The sequence below is a fragment of the Erpetoichthys calabaricus genome, chromosome 12 (assembly GCF_900747795.2).
Source record: "Erpetoichthys calabaricus chromosome 12, fErpCal1.3, whole genome shotgun sequence".
NCBI classification, from domain to species: domain Eukaryota; kingdom Metazoa; phylum Chordata; class Cladistia; order Polypteriformes; family Polypteridae; genus Erpetoichthys; species Erpetoichthys calabaricus.
The window spans coordinates 20,643,247-20,661,930 of NC_041405.2; the positions used below are offsets into that span (position 1 = coordinate 20,643,247).

General features: G+C 39.8%; 1 protein-coding gene across 3 annotated transcripts in view; it reads right to left on the reverse strand.

The window, feature by feature from the left end:
• Positions 1-18,684, reverse strand: part of l3mbtl2 (L3MBTL histone methyl-lysine binding protein 2) — an 88,091-nt gene that overhangs the window by 8,503 nt on the left and 60,904 nt on the right. For all 3 annotated transcript variants that reach the window (XM_051934776.1, XM_028815167.2, XM_051934777.1), the window contains exons 5-14: positions 9,223-9,302; positions 8,986-9,103; positions 8,672-8,806; positions 8,430-8,518; positions 8,053-8,284; positions 4,989-5,065; positions 4,674-4,778; positions 4,102-4,249; positions 472-554; positions 25-259 (exon numbers count right to left, since the gene is read on the reverse strand). In XM_051934776.1, the coding sequence (XP_051790736.1) occupies positions 25-259; positions 472-554; positions 4,102-4,249; positions 4,674-4,778; positions 4,989-5,065; positions 8,053-8,284; positions 8,430-8,518; positions 8,672-8,806; positions 8,986-9,103; positions 9,223-9,302 (1,302 nt within the window). The remainder of the gene's footprint in view (positions 1-24; positions 260-471; positions 555-4,101; positions 4,250-4,673; positions 4,779-4,988; positions 5,066-8,052; positions 8,285-8,429; positions 8,519-8,671; positions 8,807-8,985; positions 9,104-9,222; positions 9,303-18,684) is intronic.

An 18,684-nucleotide genomic window follows, 5' to 3' on the forward strand; every position in this document is an offset into this window, starting at 1 on the left:
AGGAGGTTTCACAGTTATCCTCACCTGCAGATAATGGAGGCTGTAGCTGCAAGCCTATAAGTTCACACCAGCCCACTGGATAGATGTCAGGGGACTCGTAACCTACCCACTGATCATAGTCGTCATCCCAGCCATCAAAATGGATACGCAGCAACCGTCCGACAGTCCGGAAAACTGTAGCCACACAGATCAGCCGTGGCTCCATGAGGTCCACTGCCTCCAGTTTCATGCCAGGTTTGAACCCATGGTTGGGACGGTCCTGCAGCACAAGAAGATTGTGATGTAGAATGAAAAGAACAATTACAAGGTTATCATCTGGGACAATGAATAAAATTCATAAAGAGCTGAACCGGAGGGGAATAAGGCAGCCACAAAACTCCCACTGCAACAATTAAGGTTACATAAGGCACAGATCTCTAAATTACAGTCAGAGACAATTACAGCGTTGGGAGCAGGAGCCACTTTACTCACCGTGTTAAACAGGCGCGGTGGAGCTGCTCTGCTGCCTGTGTTTTTGAGATACTGCGACCAAGAAAAGGACTTCTTGTCATATCCTGAAAAAAGTAACCCAACAAAAGACAACAAAATAACTCCATGAATTTGACTGTCCATACATACTGTGGCACAGGCCCCTCAAAGCACAAGTATTTCAAATCAGGTAATTCAAGTACACCACCTGTAGCTCAGAAGTGTGATGAGGGGCTAATGCAAATGCTGCACAGCATTCAGACAGGCCCCACCAATTCTGGATTTTAAAGAATGGCTGAAATCACATTCCATTCATGTGGCCGTGGCTAACTCCATGCCGTAATATCTCTTGGACTTTGTACGATTTAGCAAAAAGCAGCATGGAGTAAACCCACATATTTTGGTGCGATTGGAGATGACCCTGATAAATTAATTGCAAAATTCAGTTTAGTGAGCTCTCATCAGTAATTTGGGTTTTGGTTGTGATAAAGCTCTGCCACTTGTATTATGTTTTACCCGAGGCGAAATGGGCGGTAGAGGGTTACCTTCTCAAAAACTCCTCTAACACTGGCTTGACTGCAACTTTTAAATTTAAGGAAAAGAAACAAGCGTGGTTGCAATCCCAAGATGTAAAACAGATGGCACCAAACTGGCATCAATGTAGTAATGAAACACATCCTTTGTAAGAAAGCAGAAAGATGTTGGAGCACATCTAACAAGTCTAATATAGACTACATGAGCGTCCCAGGTCTATATGCTCAGACCACTACCGTTTATGCTTCTGAAAAACTTTGCTTCGAGATACAACACAGTCTCCATCACACTTGCTGACTAGACATCAGTAGCTATTCTGATTATCAGCAATGACAAGACTGTAGATAAGATGTAAACATCTCACGCGATGATGCAATGACAACAGTGTTAGCACAATTAAGAAACTAACTGTAGACCTCCTCAGATTTTAGAAGGATTATCTGCCTGGTGAAATGAATGGAGTGGCTGAGGAAAGACCATGAAGGAGTCCACATCAGTGAGAATCTCTCAGTACCAAGTATGAGATGGCTCATCAGACAATCAAGTGTCCCCTAGAATGCTCACTACGCTCTACAGATGTATAGTGGAATGCATACAAACCAAATCTATCGTGGTCATCAATGGCAACTATACTGTGGCAGACTGCTCCACCCAGCAACAGGTGGGTAAAGTGGTCCTGTTCATCACTTTACCACACTCCCCGTCCATACAGGATATATACGACTAGAGATGGCTTAAGAACGCAGTCTGCATTGGGAAAAATCGACTCACTCCACCAACAGGCAGTTTGTCAGCCTTCAATCCAATAGGCAATATTACAGCATTCACAGACGTAACACCATCTTAGCAAACCGTTTTTACCTCCAAGTCGTGTTAACTTACCTAGGGCTAGGACTCCATTACACAAGAAAAACCACATTACAATTCATGTCATCCTAAAGATTCAGTTTTACTGTCTTAGTGGTGAAACAGGCAGAAGTACAATTCTAAAATAAGATGCAAATAAAAGCCATGTTAAAGAGAAGCAGCTGTAGATAATTCTTATGCTTTCTAAATAGTTACTTCTTTCAATTTCTCTAGAAGTTTTAATGTATTTTAGTCCTTCTAATGACTCCTTCAAGAGCAGGAACTTTTCTATTCTGGCAACACATTATTTTATTTCAACATGACAAAATACTCCTTGACATGAATCACATCGCCAAGTTAACTTTGCTAGGTAGTGGTCTTCAAAGAAACATGAAATGAAAGGATGTAAAAATCAATGGTTTCAAATGGCCAGAATTTACAACAATTGGACAATCTGCTCAAATGTCACCATGTATGTCTGTGTGGTGGGTGTTCTTCCAGGTCTATGATTCATCCTGGTTGTCTGCTGCTCAGCTGCTCTGCATTCAGGATAACTTCTTGCTTGTCAATGTGTTTCAGTGTCTCGTCATCTTTTTCTTTCTTGCTCGTGGTCACTTAACCACCTTAATGGGCTTGATGCTCTTCTGGCGTTGATGCTCTTCTTTTAATTTGTGTCATTATGGTGTTTTTTTTTTTTTGGTTTTGCATTGACTTTGCCAAAAACACATTACAACAGGTCAGTCTGCCAACCCTTTATCATCCCTAGGATGCCGCTACCAAAAATTTTATATTCAGGACCACTTCAGCTTCATCTTCTTGTCTTCATATTGTTTGCTCTTCATCACTTGATTACCTTCCACAATGCACTAGATGCTTAACAGATGTCACTGAAGTTCTTTTTCTTTCTGTCATCATGGTGGTAATCACTCAGTTTTAAAATCACTTTGCTGTGAATACACGGCCACAGCTCATAAATACCTACGTTGCCGTGACCTAAAAATTGTTGAATTTCCAGAACGTATCAGGCCTATTGAATAAAATCAAAATGAAGGTTCAAACCCAGTAGTTTGTTAAGGTCTATCACGCATTTGCTCACATTTTATTTATGTTCAGGCTGGTAAATGTTTCATGTTTGGATCTAATATTTATTGATTTTTAATCTGCTGTGTTTAATAATTTGTGATTGCTACATTATGTGAATTTCCCCTTGGGATTAATAAAGTATCTATCTATCTATCATTGTTCTAGCATGTATGTACAGCACTGTTATGCCTTGTTTCTGCACCAGTTTGACTAGCAACAAATGGTTTTCATTGCACTGAAGATTACAGGCTAATAGAACTAAATTAAGTTAATTGTTGTCATTCAAATAACTGCTGAAAACCTTTATACAGGGTATTCTCCAATAACCTTTGATTCTACTGGCTTCTTGGGTTATATATCTCAGGTGACTGTAGTCTCACAACACTAAAACCACATTAAGAAAAAACACAGGATTACCTTTACTCTGGTACTGTGGATAATACATTTTAAGCTAATTGTATTGTTGCGCTGTTACATGAAATTTTTGTTTGTGATAGCAGGGTCGGCTAGAAATAAGAATTTAATTGTGACTATTCTGGCAGCACACAAAAGGAAGCAGACTCCATTCCTGGACTTGATGCTAGTTCACAGGAGAGTACACTTATGTATCCAGCAAAACTTACTGACATGGGGTTGATTCAGTGTGACCAATAAACTGAATCACTGTGTAACCCTAAAACTAGCATAATCTGATTTAATTCCAAGAAATGACATGCTAATAATAAACGTCAACCAATGCAGTTTAAATCTAATGAAAGTGAACATCTCGGCTGTAACCCAAGTAAACCCAGTTTAAAGTTCTTCAGAAGGAATTGCCCTAAATTGAAGGCCTAAGAAGGAAAGAAAAGCAAGAGCGATGGTGTCCTGAAGTAGGCAGACTCATCCAGCAAGAAATGCTGCAGGGATGTCATTAACTTTTACAGGGATATCATGATTTATTTTTTTAATTAAATATACCTCCCTTTCAGCAAATCAATGTGCAGCCTGTATATGATCACCGCCACATGTAGGCTATTTTTACCTACACTTAAATAATGCATATCCCAAAAGAAAGTAGGAGAAACAATACCTAAATAAATTAATCTAGTCAGGTACAGCGAGATACTGGAGAACATTCACTACTTATTTGCTCAGTCCAAAAAATAGGAAGCAGAAACAGGGATTTCATACCAAATGGTAAAGTGAGGTGAATTTCGTTGCGGTCACAGTAGCCAGCTGGAAAGATAGCATGTGAGGAAGCATGGAAGCAGAACCAGTTATTGCTGTCAGGTGTCTCGGTAATATCCAAACCAATCATCAAGTACCCATCCATCAGGACCTGATAAAGAGAAGCACAATCAAAATGAAAATTAAAAAAAAAAATACAAATAGGTAAATACAATACTGAATATTATATTAACCAGAGCCACGGTAAGCATGTGATTCTGGTGTGACCTTTAATCCCCTTTTATTGTGCACTGATGTGTAGGATACTGAATTTCTCAAAACTAAGCACAGAAAACGTTTACTACTAGATTGTTTTCAATTCAAATTTGAATCCAATACATGAAGGTTTGGCATATGGAGTAACAGGCAGACAAAATTCATCACAAGCACTCTGTAGAGCTACTGGAAGTTTTGAAGAACGAACAAACAAACCATGACCTTCCTGCAACTTTATGCAGAGTTTTGACTTTTCAGAAAAGACTACAGTAGTGTGGCAGGCCACAGTGAAAATCTAGCAGTTCTCCATTCCTATTTACCTTTTGCACAGTGGCAACACAAATATTGCCCAGATTTAAGGGATCAATTGCTTCTAGCTTCATCCCAACTTCAAAGAATCCACCTTCTGTATACACAGTGCGAGCCTAAACGTGCAAAAATGATAAATGAATTGTGAGTTAGACTTGAATGCCATGGGCTTGAACATAGTAATAGGATGCAGACAAAATGCCTACTGAGAAGAAGACTACTGTATTATCGGTAAAGTGAGACAAGTAGAGCAGGAAAGCAGTAGTTTATTCACTGTAGCCTTTAGGGAATACAGGAGACATAATACTGTGTGTGAAGAGACTCACCTTTTTGAAAAGTGTGGAAAAAGCATCACAGTAAACCTTTCGGGTGACAAGGTTGCTTCCGGTATTTGATTTATTACCTGTGGGGAGGGAGTGAATATTTAGGATATAAAATTTAGATTCTGATCAGTCATTGTCTCATGAAACTTGATAAATCTGAAGCAAGTTTACCAATCTGCCAATTTCCCTGCTTACTTTTTCCTGACAGATCCATGCTATATCAGGTATGAGTAGTGTTAGACTGGAGAAGCTGTTACCTACATTAGTTGATAGAAAAAGATTCTGAAAACGAAAATATGTCTGTGGTAGTATGACAGCAAAGAGCATTAGCACTACAGTCACACAGCTTTAAAAGACTGGGTTTGAACTCGATCCATCCAGTGTGTGGTTAGTTTTACAAAATACACTGATGAAGTTTTCTTACTACATCAAAAACACACACTCCGTAAGTTAACTGTTGCCTATAAATGATCTTGTGTCAAATGCATACGCTTGAGAAACAGTTTAAGGGCTTGAGTGATTGTAATTCTGCACTGAGACTTGAGGTGGCACTGCATAATAACGATCTCTCTTGTTGTTCTTCTGCAGAATCACGTTACTTCTGTGGCCAGGCCAACTGGATCCACCTCTTCCTCCCAGAATCCCTCATAAATCAAGGAAACGATCTTCTGCAGTCAGCCTGAACTTACATCAGAATGATTCAAAAGTAACATCATTATCACGCATTTTTTCATCTTATTTAATTATACGGGGTTGGCCACACGGTGTCCGAAGACAATTTTCTGTGTTTGTTCTCTTTTCACACTTGGTATTAGTGACCGTGGAGCTGTACATGAGCATGGTCTGTAGTGGACTAACCCCATATCCAGAATTCGTTTCAATACTGCCAGAACTGACTTCCATCTGCCTGCAAACCTGAAATTGGACTGGGCAAATTTAGTAAATAAATGGATGATCCTATAAAATAATTTTTCAGTGAATATTTAGGATATACAGTGGTTATAGTAAAGAATCCCCCCCTTCAAAATATTCCTTTTTTTTTGCTTTACAGCCTTAAATGAAAACGCACACAAAAATATTTCTTCCCAGGTTTACTTACTCCATGCAACCTCTAACATCCAAGTGAAAGATATCACAGCTACAGTTCAGAAGAATTTTTAAAAATGAAGAACAAGAAATGCTGAGATTAATAAAGGATCACCCCCCACTCCCCCATGTCAATGTCAATTTGTTGAACCCCCTTTTGCTTTAATGACAGCCTTGAGTCTGTTGAGATTCTTCTCTATCAGCTTTGTATATCTAGATTGAGTCATATTTGCCCACCCACTCTTCTTTACAGTTTAACTGTTCAAGTTTGGTCAAATTGGATGGTGAGCGTTGGTGGTCTGCTATCTTCAAATCTTTCCACTGATTTTCACTGTGATTTAGGTCTGGGCTCTGACTGGCCACACGAGGACATTCACTTTTTTCTTCTTCAGCCACTGTGTGGCCAATTTTGTTGTGTGCTTCGGGTCGTTGGCATGTTGAAAGGTGAACATTCTGCACATCTTCAACTTTCTGGCAGAGGGTAGCAGGTTTTCCTCAAGAATTTGACGGTATTTTGCCTCATCCATTTTTCCTTCTGCTCTAATGAGAGCCCCAGGCCCCGCGGCAGACAAACACCCCGACAACAGGGTGCTGTCACCTCCATGCTTTACTGTTAGGTATGGTGTGTTGTGGATGGTGAGCTGCATTGGTGTACCATTTGGTATTGAGGCCAAATAATTCGATTTTGGTCTCATCTGACCATAAGATCTTTTTCCATTTGGCATCAGAATCTTCAAGTTGTATTCTGGCAAAGCTCAAATGAGCCTTAATGTGGCCTTTCTTGAGAAGTGGCTTTTTCTCTGCGTCCCTCCTGAACAAGCCACAATTGTGGAGCGCTTGTGAAATTGTTGTCACATGTACACAATAACCACTCTTTGCCATAAAATCCTGTAACTCCTTCAAAGTGGTCATTGGCCTCTTGGTGACCTCTCTTACTAGTTTTCTCCTTGCTCTTCCATCCAGTTTAGAGGGACGGACCGATCCAGGGAGGGTCCTAGTAGTACCAAACACTTGCCACTTCTTTATTATGGACTTTATTGTGCTCCTTGGGATTGATGAAGCCTTTCAGATTGCTTTCTGTATCCATTTCCTGCCTTATGTCTGTCCACAACTCTATCCCTGAGATCTTTTGAAAGTGGCTTGCCACCCATAGTCAGTTGTTTGCTGTCAGTTGCACTACCAAGCAAGGGAATGAATGCGCCAGGAACAGCTTCACTAATCACACTGATTACAATTGTTCACAGGTGGAAGGAAGCCAGTAACCATGGTCTGCAATGGAAATGGTGGGCACTTACACCTGATTGAGTTGGGGGGGGGGGGTCCTTTATTAATCTCAGTATTTCTTATTTTTGATTTTTTATGTTTTTTCTGAACTGTAGCTGTGATATCTTTCACTTGGATGTTAGAGATTGCATTGAGTAAGTAAAGCTGGAAAAAATATTGGTTTGTGTGTTTTCATTTAAGGCTGTAAAGCAAAACAAAAATTGGAATATTTCGTGATACTTTTCAATACCCACTGTATATTTTGTTGTAGCTTCCTGCTCTCCTAAGACTTATGCTCCAAGTGGAGAGGTGGGGACCTCAAAAAGTGTGGTTTAGATATCTTACTAATGAATCTCTACCATAGATTAAAAAGGATAAGGGTGTTTTCCCCTTGACCTTTTCTAGTCAAAGTGGACAATGTTTTTTAAAATATCAGTATGCTAAAATGTCAACAGAATTTCTGTCAAATGTGATGGAAAATAATTTTAGCTTACCACAGCTTAATCAAACATCTGGGATATGTCCAGAACTCGAAAAAAATACAAGGAACTAAATCTGAAGCATTCCTCACCAAATGTGTACATGTCCTTATCAATATACTGCTCCCTGTAGAAATGATCTTCTCTCCTCAACTGATTTGAGCACATTCTGGACATAAACCCTTTCTGTATTTCGGACCTCTGCAATCTCCTTCCCTTTTAATCTCAATACCTCTTACCATATTTTCTCATCTTGTGGCCCACTTGCTGGGACCAGCCCACAGGATGAAGAATTGGGCTTGACATGTGGCACCAGAATTCACTCTCAGTATTTCCATCTTCATACAGAAGGCGCAGGCGACCTCCAATTACAGTGTCCACGATGGCCGAACGAGTACAACACAGCTGATCTTTGTCCACCACCTCTACACGCATCCCTTGCCGGAAAGGATACTTCATACTCTCAGTCATCTGGTGAACAAAAAAGTAAATCGATAAATAAGTTGCATGCTTATTGTAAAAGGTTCATGAATATAATAATTCAGAATTTGAACATTTTGCACTGAAAAATAAGGCAGCATTCTTAAAAAGTTAATCCAAATTAGGAAGCAGTTACCTTAACATAAAAATCCACAGGCAAGGTCTTCGCTCCCACTAATCTCTTCGTCAAATATGCCTTCCAGTCATCAATTTTCTCATGCAAACCTTCATTAAAATTATGACAAATAATAAATGTATCGACTGAGTTGGCGGGAAAAACATATTACTGAAAGGAAAAGGTAGGCATCACTACATGATAGCAGTGTAAGTTAATCTAGCAGACAATACCACTGTGGCACACTTTCCATTCCTACTCACTCTGTGGTGGCACCAGAAGCTTTCCATTCACCGCACACCAGCCAATTGGGTGGATTTCTGTGGTACCCAAGTTGCACCAAAAGTCATGAGTCTCATCATTTTCAAAACCCTCATATCGCATTAGCGCCCTGTACCCTGATTTGAAACAAAAACAGAACAGTAGAGTGGATAAGAAAAAGGCAAAAATCACTTTAAAAACAGTAAACAAATCCTAAATAAGTAAAGCTTAAAAACTCAAAGTGAACACTCCTTAAAAGGACTCATGATATAAAAGTTAAACAAAACACCAACAGGAAGAGAAATGAGATGCATACCAGCCAGTTGAACAATGTGTGCAATCCAGTATACTTTGCTGGGCAGAACAGCATCATTGTTTAGTAACTCCACTTTCACTCCCACACACACATCCTCCCATTGGTCACAGAGAGGAACCTATGGAGAGACAGCCTGCTTTTAATTATAAAACAACATACTGGAAGTTATTCATTTTGATGCAATAATCAGGAGTTTAAAACTCAATTTTTACTCTGCTTGCCAAAGTCTGTACTCACGTGTTGAAAACTGCTCACAGGGGCGGCACTGCTGCCATTCACCTTCAGGTAAGCTCCCCAGTCAAAACTCGGTGCAAGGACTGCAGATCGACAAGAAACTCTCCGTTACAAAGTGTTGTTAATGACTTCAGACAATATTTGAAATAATTGATTCATCAACCATCACTTTTTAAATCACCCCACCACACTTTATATATTGCAGGAAAAAGCAAAATGAAATCTCTATTGTTTTACTCTTATTTTTCATACTTTACCATGAACAAATATTTTCTTCAACCAGGGCCACTGCAACGTATCCTACTCTACATGATTAAATAAATATTTTTTTACAAGGCATTGTTTTATTTTTACAATGTTAATAGAGTCATTATATTACATGTAAAGAGTACAACAGTGCCTGAAGTGGAAACAAGTATGTGCCAGTATACTCTGCTTTTGTTGGCTTCGTGACTCTTATCCCGAGGCGTTCAAATTTTACCAAATTTCTACATCGCGCTGGCGAGTGGAATTTGTGGGATGAATCCTCATTGTAGTTTCAATCGCAATGAGATGCATACTATACATCAGAAAACTAGAGAGTTGGGGATTAGCAGGGGCCCCCTTGGAGGTTTGATTGTGATGAGGTGCGTACATTAGATGGGATCCCCTTGGAGGTTAGAGGGGGAAGTGCCAGTACTCAACCATTGCCAGTAAGCTGCACCAAATAATGGAGAAATGCTGGTACTGCCTGGAGTACACCAAATGTTTACCTGGTCATTTGTAATATACTGAAGTTCCTGATATCACTTTTTGGATTAAATATCCATTTATGGTTAACAGAATTTAGTTTTATGTTAATTTCATTTCAAGTACAGGTTAAGAACTGTCACCTTGACAGAGGTGCTCACCAACACTTGTCACACAATTACTCCGTTTCCTTTGATGACCATACCAGCCATATAATAAACTGCTCATTTATGAATTACATTCCAATTCAGTCACTGTATAGAGTAGATTGAAAAGTATACAGTGCTAATAAGATTACAATACAATACAAATAATTAACACCTACACGGGAAATAGAGAAATGTGTAGCTGGTGTACTTCCAGGGTTTTCCTGGTTTCTATGTGGCAGATTTTAAAGCAGCATCATAGCGGCTATTCAAATACAGGATAGCTATGATGTTTTGCAGATAATTATATTGTTCCATAACTAAAATCCCTAAATGCTCCTTAACAATTTTAAGATCTTAAAGGCTGAAGTTGCACTTTACCAGTCACTTAAATAATTAAAGTGTCAGGCTGCGGTATTCAAAGGTGTAAGAAAGGAATGAAAGTCTCTTAGGCAGTGAATGCGGGCGAGAGGCAGATCTTCAACTCAAAGACACACTAGTACAGGAAAGCCTTTTCTGTTTATGTTGTATGCTGAATTCTCTGTACTTTATTCATTTTTAGCAAAAAAATGCAAGCGTTTTGCACTTTTTGAGCATACAACTGGATAACTTACTTGAGGATCACGTAACACAAATATCACAAGAATCCTTCTTTTGAAGGACACTGTTTGCCGTTGTATTGCACTGGCCACTATTGGGTCCTGATATGTCATAAATGTTTGTCTCTCCATACTGCATTAAAAGTTTAATGATTTTTCTCATCAATCACTATAAACTACATGGGGTAAGTAACATAAAAAATATTTTTGGGTGGAGTATTCCTATGAATTAGTGACCAACACAGATGGGTAAATTAGAAGCCACAATGTATTGAGCATTATCATGAACATATGCAACTACTCAGCTCTTATGTTTTCTTGGTAAAGTGTCTTTTATAACAGTTGGTGACAGCACCACTTCTAGGAGAAATGTGGTATGTTTGCTGAAAATAACGGATAAGCTGTTTTTGTACTTCAGCTGAGTGTTACACTGTAGCAATGAAATTCCTCGCCATTTTGCTCATTGCTCCCAGACTGAAGTACATTTTGCATATTTAATTTTTGTTAAATTCATCTACTCTCTAGATATGAATTTTAAACATTTACCCTGTATGTCTATTCAAATGAATGCTTTATCTCAAAGTACATACATCAAGTGTTGCAATACAGCAAAACAATCAAATCACCCAACCAAAATTTAAATCAATTGTATAATTGATGATATTATTCAGTTTAAATTCTTAATTTGAATTATTCAAGCACCAGTTAATTTTAGCATCATAAAAAATTAAAAAATAAAGAAAGAACCCTGCAATCCATAAGTATAAAAAAATCAATCATGCATTTCATTTTCTTTGATTAGGTGAGGCTACTACTGTCATTTCCCTCCGAAATCAATGACTAATTTTTTTGCTTTCTTCATCATGGTCTTGGTAATATAGTGTGATGGCACAATTTAAAAGATCTATAATTCAATATTTCAAAGAGTCAAAATATAAATTTATTTTCCTTTAATTTAAAGCTCCATTGTGGTCTGTGGGTAAGATCCCTCATTTGCATATGTTAATGAGTACATTTTTTCTCAAACTGAAATAACTGGTCAAAATGATATTTTACCTGCCTAAAAGGTCATTTATGATTCATCACAACACGGCTGCAAGTCAAACTAAGGCACTAAATGTTAAAACAGCTTTCCACAATTACTAGAATGTACAGAAGCATCAGCTGGAGCATATGTAGTGCACTTTTGATATAATGTTAGCTACATTAATCTGCATTTGTATATATTGCATTTTTAAGAAACATGCCACAATGCAGTAGCGGGTAAAACAAATGGCTGACGTAATATTTTCAGTGTTCTCCTTTTTAAAGCTCACAAGTATAAAAAATAATCAATTTTTTCAGAGACTTCATATTCTCTGCCTAGTAAATATCCCACTAGCTTTCATTTCATTTCTTTTCTTAATTATTGGCCAAATATACAATGTTCAAACACTACCATTTTAGCATTGCATTTAGAGTTAAGAAGAACCTAAAAACTAAGGTGGGCGCATAGTGTCATTAATAAGCGCTGATGGACATATGATAGTTTTCTACTACTCAAAGTCATAGTGGATGGTCTTCCTTTCCATCAAATCATAAAACACTAATAAAGGAGCCAAATGGAGAAATTATTAATGAACTACAAATCACCAAAAAAAAGTCTAGCTGATTTTTACGTTCACTAATGTGTTAATATTAGATGCTAAAAGTATAACTGAGCACAAATATATTATTAATTTACACATCCAAAGGCTCATTTACCTTATTCAAAAATCTATTCAGGAAAACTTTTATCTGACCTAGCTATAAACTACAAAAAAGTGGGCGTGATTTAGAATTTTAATATTCACAAAGAAACCGATGTCCTCACAAAACGTTTTTTTTAATCCCCGTTTAACTTGGCAGTGCTTTTCCAGACCCTACACACAAGTATTAATTACATATAAAGAATGGTTGTTATTGCACATTTAAAATGCTATTCTAAATTATACAATTACTGATTCCTCTGTAATTGTATTAGACCAGGGGCCTCGTATATAAACGGTGCATACGCACAGAAATGTCGCGTACGCCCGTCTCCACGCTCAAATCGAGATGTATAAAAACTTGGTGTAAACCTACGCACCTTTTCATGGCAGCCTCACACCATGCACGTGCACATTTTTGCATGGTATTGTAAACGGGTGGCACCCAGCATCAAAGCAGTGCTACTTTATCTGTGCGGTTTCCTTTTCTTTTTTAGATTCGCAACTATGACACAGGCTTTATCAAATCAATGTACATTGACTGCATATTCTTTACAAATTTAAGATGCTTGATTGTAATCAATCTGTAACAATATAATGGTGCACAGACTGGCCAAACAATTCCAACTACCAATGGTAAAGTAACCATTGTAGAAGACATCACACATGGAAGAATTAGAAGATGCGTATTTACAGATTAAACCGATTTTTTATCCCATGATGATAACTGGATTCTAAGTCGATTCAGATTTCCAAAAGCTATCCTCTTGGAGACGTGTACTGAACTGGGGCTGGCTTTTCAAAGGCAGACATTGAGGAATTGTGGAGCTATTCAATATGAACTGGCTGATCAGTCGGGCATTTCTCAGTCATCACTGCGTCTTGCCATGCCGGCTGTATAAGATGGTATTACCCGCTTGTCATTGAAATATATAAGATTTCCTCATACTGTGGTTGAACAGGCAAACATCAAAGTGCAATTTGCAGCAACGTCCGGTTTTCCAAATGTAATTGCAATGGTCGACTGCACGCACATTGCAATGAAGGAGCCTTCAGAGAATGAATTTGCTTATGCAGATAGAAAGCATTTCCACTTTATTAATGTGCAAATTAACTGTGATGTGAAAATGCGTCTCATTAATGTTGTGGCCAGATGGCCTGGCTCAGTACATGATTCATTCATTCTGAGAAATAGTAGTGCTGGGAACAAACTTGAAAATGGTGTTGTGTGTGATGGCTATATATATATATATATATATATATATATATATATATATCCATCCATCCATCCATCCATCCATTTTCCAACCCGCTGAATCTGAACACACACACATATACATATATATATATATATATATATATATATATATATATATATATATACACATATATATATATATACACATATATATATATATATACACATATATATATATACACATACACACACACACAGGTTATGATTGCTATACTCAGGTACACTTTAATAATAATGACAAGACGATGACAAATAATAAATATATAATACAATAATTAACAAATAAATAGTAACCCAGCCACAGGGGATCCACAAACCAGTGTGTTTCTTCGTGCTGGTCTAAAGCCCGGATAAATGGGGAGGGTTACGTCAGTAAGGATTATGTGTAAAACTTTGCCAAATCAATATGCAGATAACAATACAAATTTCCATACCGGATCGGTCGAGCCCTGAGTTAACAACGACCTCCACCAGTACTGTTATTCAACAGGGTGCTGGCGGAAATTGGCTACTGTTGGCCGAAGGAGAAGAAGAGGGGGGAGACGTGTCCGGAGGCAGGAAGAGAGGAGGAAAGTAAAGAGAGTGGAACTGATGGTAGGAACTTTGAATGTTGGCAGGATGACTGGTAAGGGGAGAGAGTTAGCCGATATGATGGAGAGAAGGAAGGTTGATATATTGTGCGTGCAAGAGACTAAATGGAAGGAGAGTAAAGCCAGGTGGATCGGAGGTGGATTCAAATTGTTCTGTCATGGTGTGGATAGGAGGAGAAATGGAGTAGGGTTTATTTTAAAGGAACAGTATGTCAAGAGTGTTCTGGAGGTGAAAATAGTGTCAGACAGAGTAATGATTACGAAGCTGGAAACTGGAGGTGCAATGATGAATGTTGTTAGTGCATATGGCCCGCAAGTTGGGTGTGCAATGGAGGAGAAATAAGATTTTTGGAGTGAGTTGGATGAAGTGATGAACAGTGTACCCAAGAGACAGAAAGTGGTAATTGGAGCAGATTTCAAAGTACATGTTGGTGAAGGGAACAGTGGAGAGGAGGAGGTGATGGGAAGGTATGGTGTCAAGGAGAGGAATGAAGAAGGTCAGAGGATAGTGGATTTTCCCCAAAAGGATGGACATGGCTGTGGTGAATACGTATTTTAAGAAGAGGGAGGAACATAGGGTGACGTCCAAGAGTGGAGGAAGATGCACACAGGTAGATTACATCCTATGCAGAATCTGAAGGAGACTGAAGACTGCAAAGTGGTGGCAGGGGAAAGTGTAGTTAAGCAGCATAGGATGGTGGTCTGTAGGATGACGCTGGAGATCAAGAAGAGGAAAAGAGTGAGGGCAGAGCCAAGGATCAAATGGTGGAAGTTGAAAAAGGAAGACTGCAAGGTTGAGTTTAGGGAGGAGGTGAGACAGGCACTGGGTGGCAGTGAACAGTTACCAGACAGCTGGGAAACTACAGCAGATGTAGTAAGGGTGACAGCAAGAAGGGTGCTTGGCGTGACATCTGGAAAGAGGAAGGAGGAAAAGGAAACCTGGAGGTAGAATGGGGAAGTACAGGAGAATATGCAGACGTAGAGGATGGCAAAGAAGACGTGGGATAGTCAGAGAGTGCAGAAAGTAGACAAGAGTACAAGGAAGGAGATAAGGCGCAAGGTGAAGAGAGAGGTGGCGAAGGCTAAAGAAAAGGCGTATGATGAGTTGTATGAGAGGTTGGACACTAAAGAGGGAGAAAAGGACCGGTAGGCTAGACAGAGGGACCGAGCTGGGAAAGATGTGCAGCAGGTTAGGGTAGTAAAGGATAAAGATGGAAACGTACTCACAAGTGAGGAGAGTGTGTTAAGAAGATGGAAAGAGTACTTAGAGAGGCTGATGAATGAAGAGAACAAGAGAGAGAAGAGGTTGGATGATGCGGAGATACTGAATCAGGAAGTGCAACGGATTAGCAAGGAGGAAGTAAGGACAGCTATGGAGAGGATGAAAAATGGAAAGGCCGTTGGTCCCGATGACATACCTATGGAAGCATGGAGGTGTTTAGGAGAGATGGCAGTGGCGTTTTTAACCAGATTGTTTAATGGAATCTTGGAAAGTGAGATGATGACTGAGGAGTGGAGAAGAAGTGTACTGGTGCCGATATTTAAGAATAAGGGGGATATGCAGGACTACAGTAACTACAGGGGGATAAAATTGATGAGCCACAGTATGAAGTTATGGTAAAGAGTAGTGGAAGCTCGGTTAAGAAGGGAGGTGATGATTAGTGAGCAGCAGTGTGGTTTAATGCCAAGAAAGAGCACCACAGATGCAATGCTTGCTCCGATGGTGTTGATGGAGAAGTTTAGAGAAGGCCAGAAGGAGTTGCATTGCATCTTTGTGGACCTGGAGAAAGCATATGACAGGGTGCCTCGATAGGAGTTGTGGTATTGTATGAGGAAGTCGGGAGTGGCACAGAAGTACGTAAGAGTTGTCTAAAATACTTACAAGGGAAGTGTGACAGTGGTGAAAACCGCGGTAGGAGTGATGGATGCATTCAAGGTGGAGGTGGGATTACATCAGGGATCGTCTCCGAGCCCTTTCTTATTTGCAATGGTGATGGACAGGTTGACAGACGAGATTAGACAGGAGTCTCCGTGGACTATGATATTTGCTGATGACATTGTGGTCTGTAGTGATAGTAGGGAGCAGGTTGAGACAACCCTGGAGAGGTGGAGATACGCTCTAGAGAGGAGAGGAATGAAGGTCAGTAGGAACAAGACAGAATACATGTGTGTGAATGAGAGGGAGGTCAGTGGAATGGTGAAGATGCAGGGAGTAGAGTTGGCGAAGGTGGAGGAGTTTACAGTGCATCCAGAAAGTATTCACAGTGCATCACTTTTTCCACATTTAGTTATGTTACAGCCTTATTCTAAAATGGATTAAATTCATTTTTTTCCTCAGAATTCTACACAACACCCCATAATGACAACGTGAAAAAAGTTTACTTGAGGTTTTTGCAAATTTATTAAAAATAAAAACACTGAGAAATCACATGTACATAAGTATTCACAGCCTTTGCTCAATACTTTGTCGATGCACCTTTGGCAGCAATTACAGCCTCAAGTCTTTTTGAATATGATGCCACAAGCTTGGCACACCTATCCTTGGCCAGTTTCGCCCATTCCTCTTTGAAGCACCTCTCAAGAACCATCAGATTGGATGGGAAGCGTCGGTGCAGAGCCATTTTAAGATCTCTCCAGAGATGTTCAATCGGATTCAAGTCTGGGCTCTATCTGGGCCGCTCAAGGACATTCACAGAGTTTTCCTGAAGCCAATCCTTTGATATCTTGGCTGTGTGCTTAGGGTCGTTGTCTTGCTGAAAGATGAACCGTCGCCCCAGTCTGAGGTCAAGAGCGCTCTGGAGCAGGTTTTCATCCAGGATGTCTCTGTACATTGCTGCAGTCATCTTCCCCTTTATCCTGACTAGTCTCCTAGTTCCTGCCGCTGAAAAACATCCCCACAGCATGATGCTGCCACCACCATGCTTCCACCATGGTGGATTGCTGCAGAGATGGTTGTCCTTCTGAAAGGTTCTCTTCTCTCCACAGAGGACCTCTGGAGCTCTGACAGAGTGACCATCGGGTTCTTGGTCACCTCCCTGACTAAGGCCCTTCTCCCCCAATCGCTCGGATTAGATGGCCGACCAGCTCTAGGAAGAGTCCTGGTGGTTTCGAACTTCTTCCACTTACGGATGATGGAGGCCACTGTGCTCATTGGGACCTTCAAAGCAGCACAAATGTTTCTGTAACCTTCCCCAGATTTGTGCCTCGAGACAATCCTGTCTCGGAGGTCTACAGACAATTCCTTTGACTTCATGCTTGGTTTGTGCTCTAACATGAACTGTCAACTGTGGGACCTTATATAGACAGGTGTGTGCCTTTCCAAATCATGTCCAATCAACTGAATTTATCACAGGTGGACTCCAATTAAGCTGCAGAAACATCTCAAGGATTATCAGGGGAAACGGGATGCACCTGAGCTCAATTTTGAGGTTAATGGCAAAGGCTGTGAATACTTATGTACATGTGATATCTCAGTTTTTTTATTTTAATAAATTTGCAAAAACCTCAAGTAAACTTTTTTCACATTGTCATTATGGGGTGTTGTGTGTAGAATTCTGAGGAAAAAAATGAAGTTAATCCATTTTGGAATAAGGCTGTAACATAACAAAATGTGGAAAAAGTGATGCGCTGTGAATACTTTCTGGATGCACTGTAAATACTTGGGATCAACAGTACAGAGTAATGGGGATTGTGGAAGAGAAGTGAAAAAGAGAGTGCAGGCAGGGTGGAGAAGAGTGTCAGGAGTGATTTGTGACAGACGAATATCAGCAAGAGTGAAAGGGAAGGTCTACAGGACGGTAGTGAGACCAGCTATGTTACATGGGTTGGAGACGGTGGCACTGACCAGAAAGCAGGAGACAGAGTTGGAGGTGACAGAATTAAAGACACTAAGATTTGCATTGGGTGTGATGAGGATGGACAGGATTAGAAATGAGTACATTAGAGGGTCAGCTCAAGTTGGATGGTTGGGAGACAAAGTCAGAGAGGCAAGATTGCGTTGATTTGGACATGCGCAGAGGAGAGATGCTGAGTATATTGGGGGAAGGATGCCAAGGATAGAGCTGCCAGGGAAGAGAAAAGGAGGAAGGCCTAAGAGAAGGTTTATGGATGTGGTGAGAGGACATGCAGGTGATGGATGTAACAGAGCAAGATGACGAGGACAGAAAGATATGGAAGAAGATGATCTGCTGTGGCAACCCCTAACGGGAGCAATCAAAAGAAGAAGAATAAATAAATAGTAATACAAGAATAAACTCTGTTTTGTGTACTCACAACTGTAAAGCTACTTTTGCCCACACCCCAGTATATAAACAAACACACACGCATTGTTCTTTGTAGTTGCTGCAAAAAGAAATTAAGCATAGTCTAATGGCATAATCTTTACTTTTAAATGTAAATACCAAATATTTCAGCACA